Source organism: Chenopodium album, chromosome 16 (genome assembly GCF_948465745.1).
Source record: "Chenopodium album chromosome 16, dcCheAlbu1.1, whole genome shotgun sequence".
Taxonomy (NCBI): Eukaryota; Viridiplantae; Streptophyta; class Magnoliopsida; order Caryophyllales; family Amaranthaceae; genus Chenopodium; species Chenopodium album.
Window position 1 is genome coordinate 21,154,501 of NC_137849.1, and position 8,985 is coordinate 21,163,485.

The following is an 8,985-nucleotide window of genomic DNA, read 5'->3' on the forward strand; positions in this document are numbered from 1 at the left end:
CACCCTTTGTGATGAGTCTCAAGTGTGTGAATGTGACTCTTCTATCCATGAGTATTTGGACTCGTTTGAGGTTATGTCAAATGTGTTTCTTGAGTGCATAAGGAATAGCCACAGCCTTTTAAACAAGTTGATTAAGAAAGCTTCATGGGAGAGAGATGAATTTGAAGTGAATTTGCCTCCATTCATGCATGGTTTTGAGACTCTAGGCTTTAAGGAAGTTGAGGGAGCTATTGTTCATGAAGGTAGTGGAGGAGATTATGTGGTTCCTCTTGGGAGTTGGATGTTTGAGGGAGATGGTGATCATGAGTGTTCTTCTTTTGAGGATTCTATGATTGATTTGCATGCCCTCATTGGCGATGAGAGACCTTGTGTTGAGGGAGTCGCGAACCCTTTACCTATTTCTCATACCCCTTTCTCTCAAAAGTTTGACCACATCCCCTATTGCCATATTTTTCTCCCTTCTTTTGTTGGTAAGCCCATTGGGGACCCTTTTGTCTATGAGGATTTGCATGTGGGTCATTTGTCTCCAATTGAGGAAGAGGGTGATGTTGCCACCCAAAAATATCCTAGTGAGGAGGATTTGCCTTTTTCTTTTTCTTTTCCCCCTTCTTCTTCTTATTTTCTTGTTTTTCCTTTTGATCCTTCTTCTTCTTTCTTTTGGCACCTCCCTTCTCACTTGCGTGCAATGATCTTGTTGCACGTTTTTCTTCCGTCATTTGCCTACCTTCTATCTTATGAAATGTGTAGTAGTGCATTTGACAAGCTCTTGCGATCGTTGCAATATTATTTTACTAGAGCGGTCAAGCTTGGACCTTAAGCAAGCCTTTCTCGGGAAGTAACCCGTGTTTTAGATTAGATTTTCCTTTTCTTTTTAGAATAGATTTTTCTCTCATGGAAATGTTTGTGTGCCTTTTGCTAGGTACATGACTTGATATACTTTGGGCCTCGATTTGGATCAAGAATCAAGGAAGGTTGACTCCTATCTTTGCAAGCATATGGAAACAAGGTTCAATTCTTGAGAAATTAGCTTTGAAAGGTTTAAATTGGGTCATTTGCGGGTATTTACACCCACCTCAAATCCGGTAATATCTTCCCTTGCTCTTTCTCTAGTGGATGATGACTTATTGGACATATGTTGGTTTGTTGGATTGATCTCCTTGTTTTCCCCTCCCATGGATTATATGATTTATGTTTGAGTGTATTTTCTCATTCAAGCTTGGGGGAGGGTATTCTATCATGTTTGGTGGAATGTTGATTCTTATGTGTTATGCACCTTTGTATATGCTTTTCCATGTTTCTTATATTTTGAAAAACTCCAAAAAGATTTTTGTTTCTATCAAGGCAAATTTGCAATGTGTTTTGTTTTGTTCTTGCTTTGGACATAATAACATTTGGACTTGTATAATTGAATGCTTTTCTTCCTAAATGGTAACGGTGTGCACGGTTTGAGAGTACGCTTGGTTGATTCTAGGATAAAGCATGCTAAGGTAGTTGGTTAGAACTAGTGGGAACATGAAGCCGGATTCTACTTGTTTGTGGCATGTTTGGTAGTTGCTTCCTATAGTCGATTTGACGCCAATAATGAGTTTTTGCTACATCCGTGTGAGTTCTTTGTTTTTCAAGCCTTCAACCTATACTTGCATGAGCGGCATGGATCCTTGACTTTTTGCAAACCTAATCTTGAAACTTGACTCATAGATCTTGAATCCGAGACCGAACCATTTAGGGAGGACAAAGGCACCTTTTTCGGGGTGGTATTTTTCATTTTTAGGATAGTTTTATTCATTCTCTTTATTTTTAGGTTTACATTTGCCTTCTTGCAACCATTTGAGCCTTATACCTTCTTTTCAAGCCACATCTTTAGATCTTTGGCCTTTTGTTTCATTTTCTTTCTTTTCTTGGTTTTTGTGAAGCAAGTGATCATTCTTGATGGAGTTTGTGGAGGAGAAGTTGGAATGTTTGGTTCTTATGAAAGCAAGTTTGTGTTTTATCTTCTTTATGAATAATGGCAAATGAGTATGAGTAAAAGCCGTCCTATATTATAAAAGGCATGGACAAATAAGTGCAAAATCGAAAGAGCCGTCCAAAGTAGAAAGAGGCGAGGACAAGCACTAAAAAAAAAAAAGAAAAAAAGTGAACAAATGAAAAATTCAAATATATTTTGATGTGAGTTTTCTCCCTTTTTGAGCATTGAGGACAATGCTCCATTTAAGCTTGGGGGGAAGCGTTCTCACGCTTTTTGTATATATTTTTGTGAGTATAGCTTCGAGTAAGCTTGGGGGTGTTGTTTTTGTTTGGTGACAACTTAGTCTTGGTGTAAAGATATGCGCAATCTTTGCTTCACTATTAGGAAAACCACCAAATTTTAAATTTTAGCCTACCTTCACCCTTATTGCCTTAACGTTACAACCTTGGGGAAAGACCTTTTGACCTACATGGTTGAGTCATTCATCGGTGGAGAGGAATGTGAGTCTTAGGAATAGGGAGAGGGAATGCAAAAGTCAAGATGTCGAGTAGCCTAAAAATTCTCTTTTTCCGGTTCCTTCGTGGAATCATTGGGATGCTCAATTGAGGTCGATTTGAAGCTATTATGAAGAACGCGGTAATATTGTTTGGGATGAAAGTGGATTGTGAAAGCTAGTTCCTATGCTTAGCATATTTATGTTTCTATCAACCTTGGGTATCTTGGAACGTGCACTCCCTTACTTGTTTAGAAAGATTTGCATCCACTTGTGCTTGTACATTTGCAAAAGTCCTTTCATGAACATTTGTTTGCTTTTCTTGTATTTTGTTTTCTTTTTCATGCTTTTCCTTGTTTGTATTGCTATGAGAGTTATGGGTCAAACTCTTAGGATACCCTTACGAGACCTCACTCGTCCTCATAGGCGACTTTGGGGTTTAAAGGGCTTGTTGTAGCTAAAAACAACCGTGATTCCTACGACAGTGAGTTAGTGTATATTCTCATCTCGTCTCTTCTCTAGTTTGTTTTAATAAGCTCGTCATTTTCACTCCCTTGGTTTTGTTTTGCTCGAGGACGAGCAAAAGGTAAGCTTGGGGGTATTTGATGTGTGTCATAAATGGCACACATTTGATGAGCATTTAGGTCCTTTTTGTCCTCTTTTCATTGCTTTCTTGCTCAATAAATGCTCGATTTTATGCTTTCTCTCTCTATTCTACCTTTGTTCTCTTATTTTACGGCTTTTGAGCATTTCTTTGGTTTTCTAGTATTTTCTCTTTTATTTCTTTTATTTTCTTTATTTTAGTTGTTTCCTTTTTATTTTAGATTTTATAGATTTAGTTTTATTTTATTTTAGTTTATTTGATTTTATTTTCATTTTATTTTATTTTCTTTCTTTTATTATTTTCATTTTCATTTTATTTCTTTTACTTTTATTTGTCGGTTTTAGTTTTATTTTACTTTATTTTTATTCCTCGGTTTTATGTGCGTTTGTAGGTGTTGGTTCGAAGTCCAAATTGAAGATAGCTACTGCACACTTGGGTCTTCGTCACCATCATGGTGATGATGATGATGGTGAGCTTAGTAACCAGAAATTCCTCCAACATTCTCCTGCTCCACACTCCTTGCTTCAACTTCAACTCCCCTGCTTTCCCCTGTTCCACCTGCAGCAACGCAACACCAACACCAGCCATCACCTCACACAACATCAACCAGCTGCTGCCCCCCTTAACTGCCGCACATCAGCCACCAATACACCACCCAACAGCAGCAGCACCTCCCCACAACGCACCTCCAATTACACCACCAACAATCGCAATTAAACAAGCAGCGCAGCCCTGCTTCACTCCGACCACCACTCACCACGCACCTTCCCCTGTTTTCCTAGCCACCTAATCCGCCATAAATCATCCCGCAATCACCACCTCCATTCGTCCCTGCTCCAGCCGTTGCTCTTCCCTTATTTCCCCAATTCAAACACCAAGCAGCAGCCGCCATCCGCACCCTTTCTTTAGCAATTAATCACAGCCGCGGAAACGCCTTCTATCCTCCGCTGCCTCCTATCGCAACACCAGCAAGTAATCTCCGGCCGCCGCAGCTCCTCCTTCACTCGTACCTCAGCAGGTGCGGGCGCACAATCAACGAGTGCGGCCGCACCCAGCTGGGCATTGCTTGGGCCGTTGATTGGAGATGATGAATGGTTGTGATGTGTGTGATTTGATGATGATGAGTTGCGATTTGGAGCTTGATGCGTGAGAAGCAGGGGATCATTTCCCCTCAAGTGTTCAGCAAAAACCGTTTCTTTTCCTTTTTTTATTTCTTTGATTTTATTTTCTTTTTATTCTTTTATTTTTCTTTTCCTTATTCTTTTCTTATTTTTCTTTTCTTTTCTTTTCTTTTCCTTTTCCTTTTCCTTTTCCTTTTATATTCTTTTTCTTTTATTTTAATTTCTATTTTATTTTCTTTTACTCTTGTATTCTATAAATACCCATTTTTGGGTAGAGAGAGAAAACAATGAGAATTAGAGAATTAGAATTAGAAATAGAATTAGATCATATTCCTAGCTTAGTTGAGAGCTTCTCTCTCTAGTTTAGGGTTAATTTTAGGAGTAGATTTTAGAGAGAGAAAGTGAGGAATTTCAATGGTGATTGAGAGATTGAAGATTCAAATGTGACAATTGTATTGGAGATCTACTCTATTATCAATGAGCATTTCTAAACTCTATCTCATTTATTGCTTTGTTTAATATTCATTGTTTTGATTGATTGATTTGATTGGAATTTTATGATTTGATGATTGATTTTGGATGTTCATGTTTGTATTGGAAGAATTGATGATAATGTTTGAGTAGTTGTTTAGTTAGGGATTTGGTGAAGCTTATGATGTAATGAATTGATGTAAATTGGGGATAATTGATGGAGTTGATGATGTGATTAAACTTGGTTGATTGATCATGTGCATGTGTGTGATTAATTAGAGAGTAGCTAACTTTGATTATTGCACTAGATTGCATTGTAAGTTCACATTGATACGGACCATTGATTTGTGGCTTGCATTTACACGATTGAGGTGTCTTGTGATGTTTCCTAGCTAGAGTTTATCGTAGTTGACGCTAGTTAGACCTCTAGGAGAATAGCTTGACATGCTCTTTTGGTTGCATGATTGATTTTCCCTCTCATTGCTTGACTTAGTCGACTTTCCATTCCAATTTGCATTGTTCATTGCTTTTATAAGTGAATCCTAATCCCTAGCTCTTATATTTGTTTGGTTTCTTCGTTTTAGTAGTTGTTAGAGTCATCTTTTATCTCTTGTCTTCGACCTAGCTTAGGCATATAATTGGAAGCACTTAGGCATTACCGTTCCTTTGGGTTCGACCCTTGACTTACCTCTATACTTGTATTTAGGTTTGTTGAGTGTTTATAAATTTTGTTTGGCTTAGGGAGAATTAGCCCAACGACCTAGTTTTCCCCACGTCAGCGACTTGCCAGAAGTGGAGTTCGATGATGCCCTTATTGGCAGTCCTGTTGCTACGCAGAACGCTGACAAGGAAGCTGGTAAAGATTATGGGAATGTGCCTGAGAAAGGAGCTAAAGCCAAAAAGGATTAATGGATGGGCAGTCACCACCAGAATCATGCGGGTCTTCTTTTTCTTGTAATCGTTGTTTGTAATTGCTGTTTAAACAATTTTTCATTGCTTTTATCGTACAATTATCTCTGTTCCGAATATTTAGCCGATCCGACCCTTTGATTTTTTGGGTGCTGTTGTTCTTTATGTCTGTAATCTTTAAATATTTTTTTTTTTAAAAAAAAATTATTTTCATGTGTTAACCCTTTTCTTGCTTGTTGTACTATCGGTTTTAGTGGGCTTACTGTCTGTCACCAATGCCCCCCAAGTTTTGCAATGAATTTTATCTAAATTTTTTATGCGAAACCTTATGTGCCCTTCCGGCCATATTCGTAAATTACTTCAAAAATTTTATGCTGGAACTATATATGCGACCTGTATCAGGCCGAGTAAAGGCAGTGGATCAGACCGTCATTTCAACTCGCCTTGAGGCCCATTTGTTATCCACCTCCCTCCTCACTTGAATGAACGAGACAGCTAGCTAGGCTATTTATCAATTCATATCGAAAGTAGGGGGGTCATGTATTTCAGACTTTATTACCGGCCTTAGCCAAATTACAAACAGATTGCAAAGCTCATAAAATACCATAGTTAAACGCATGACTACATGTCATCCCGATACTTAAAAATTAAGCAAAATACACATAAGATATCTAAGCATAATTGTGGGACTTTTCATTGTTTAACTGTACATGCCTTGACATTTGAGGTATACGCTAATTTTTCCTCTGTTTGGATTATCTAAGCATAATACTTTTTTAAAACACTTGCGTTCCAAACGTTCGTCAAGGGCATTCCTTCTAGGGTCATAAGCCGATATGATCCTTGTTTCAGAGTTTCATATATTTGGTAAGGTCCTTCCCAATTAGCGGTGAATTTGCCCTCTGCATTTCTTTTGCCTGTTGCAGCAGTTCTCCGTAAAACTAGGTCTCCATCCTCCAGGGCCGGATAACGAACACGTTTATTATATGCCTGACTCATGCGATTATTGTATGTTGCGGATTTGATTACGGCCGTCAATCTTAATTCTGGCAGAAAGTCTAATTGTTGTCTAAGGAGTAGATCATTTTGATCTTCACAAAAGTGTTGTATGCGGAATGTAGGAAGGCCAACTTCAGCCAGAACAACTGCTTCCGAGCCGAAAGCAAGGTTGAAAGGCGACTCTCCGGTAGCTTCCCATGCCGTTGTTCTATTCGCCCATAATATTTCAGGTACCAAGTCTGCCCACAGGCCTTTGGCATCTTCTACCTTCTTTTTAAGCGCACCCAATATCTCCTTGTTAGCGGCCTCAACCTTCCTGTTTGACTGCAGATGACACACCGCTGCATATGCGAACTTCACTTTATACATGCTCAGGAAATTTTTAACCGAACTACAATCGAACTGAGAGTCGTGGTCAAATACCATTGCCATCGCCAACCCAAAGCGGGTGAATATGTTTTTCCAAATGAACTTCTTTACTTCGTTTGCCGTGATCTTTGCTACTGGCTCTGCCTCTATCCACTTAGTGAAGTAGTCTATTCCTACTATCAGAAATTTTCGGCCACCCGTAGCGGAGGTGAATGGTCCAACTATATCCATTCCCCATTGTGCAAAGGGAATCAGGTTGAGGATGGGTGTCAAGTCATTTGGGGGCTGATTTATTGCGGGCCCAAACTTCTGGCATTTATCGCATTTTTTGGCATACTCCAGAGTATCTACATTCATTGTCGGCCAATAATATCCCCTTTTCAGTGCCTCCAAGGACATTGACCGTCCTCCTGCGTGATTTTCGTAATCACCCTCGTGGATCTCTTCCACTAGCCTTGCCGATTCATAGGCCGTTATACACCTTCGCAATGGTAACGAAAATCCGCGCTTGTACAACATGCCCTTGAACATGATAAACCAAACGCTGTCCTTTTTGACCTTTTGTGCCTCAATTTTATCGGTTGGGAGAACATTGTGAACTTTATAGGCTAAGATGTCATCTTACCATTCTCGACCCCCATTTATACAATTCATCTCCTTTGGGGCTTCTTCCTCGATACTCTTTCGTTCCAAAATCTCTACCATTACCGTGCGCTCTAGATCGTTGAAGCTTGAACATGCCAGCCTTGCCAACGCATCTGCTTGCGTGTTCTTAGCTCGAGGGACTAGCATTATTTCAAAATGCTCTAGAGTAGCCGTTATTATTTTTAGTTTTGACAGGTATGCCATCATTGTCAGCTCCCGAGCCTCGTAAGTGCCATTAAATTGGTTTGCTATTAGTTGCGAATCTGTTGTTAGTTCGACACGCTTCGCTTCAGCAGCTATGCACAATTGTATCCCCGCCAAGGCTGCTTCGTATTCGGCCTCGTTGTTCGAGGCCTTGAATTTGAATTTGACGGCATACTTGAACACGTCTCCTTGCGGGGAGACCATAATTATACCGGCCCCCGAACCGGTCGATGTAGAGGAGCCATCAACTGACACCTTCCATGTCCTGATAAGCTCATCTTCTTCAGTATACGATGTCTCTACGATAAAGTCAGATAATGCCTGAGCTTTTATCGATACTCTCGGCTTATATATTATCATATATAAATCGTTTGTGTGGGGGAAAGAGCAATCCAAGACCTTAAATGATTTTTCACCGCTTCTAGTGCCTTGGATTGCTCTTTCCCCCACACAAACGATTTATTCTGACGCAATACCACAAAGAACGGTAAGGCTTTATCAGCTGATTTGCTAATAAACCTTGTCAAAGCAGCCATACGACCGGTAAGTTTTTGCACATATTTTATCGATCTTTGGTTGCGGCAAATTGAGGATAGCCTCGACTTTATCTGGATTGGCATCTATTACTCTTTCGCTAACCATAAATCCAAGGAACTTCCCTGACCGAACACCGAAGACACACTTCTCTGGATTTAGCTTCATTCGGTAGTGCCGAAGAGTTTCAAAGGTTTCTCTTAAATCAGCAACGTGATCTGCGGCCAAACGGCTTTTTACAATCGAATCGTCAACATACACTTCTACGTTTCTTCGCTTTTGATTTGCAAAAATTTTGTCAACCCACTTCTGATATGTGGCTCCTGCATTTCGCAGCCCAAACGGCATTGCCCTGTAACAGAACACACCGGCATCAGTGATAAATGCTGCTTTGGTTCTGTCTGGCTCGTATAAACTGACCTGATGATATCCGGAGAAGGCATCCATAAAACTCAATAGAGCGTGACCGGAAGTTGAATCTACGAGCCTATCTATCCTAGGCAAGGGATAACAATCTTTTGGGCAGGCTTTGTTCAAATTTGTTAAGTCCACACACATTCTCCATTTCCCTGACGGTTTCTTTACAATGACCACATTTGCTAGCCATTCAGGATACATGCAGGGTTCAATAGCAGGGTTCAATAAACCCTGCCGCTAGCAACTTATTGAC

The 8,985-nt window shown here is 39.9% G+C and overlaps 1 protein-coding gene across 1 annotated transcript; it reads right to left on the reverse strand.

Annotated features, from left to right (window-relative positions):
* Nucleotides 1–7,553: 7,553 nt before the first annotated feature.
* On the reverse strand, nt 7,554–8,141 carry LOC145583978 (uncharacterized). Its single transcript, XM_081640922.1, has one exon. It carries the CDS (start codon nt 8,139–8,141, stop codon nt 7,554–7,556), a length of 588 nt encoding a protein of 195 aa, XP_081497048.1.
* Between the last annotated feature and the right edge of the window lie 844 nt (nt 8,142–8,985).

What these genes read in the sequence shown, in the direction of transcription:
- LOC145583978 (XM_081640922.1), bottom strand. Translation starts at nt 8,141, where the DNA reads ATGATAATATATAAGCCGAGAGTATCGATAAAAGCTCAGGCATTATCT.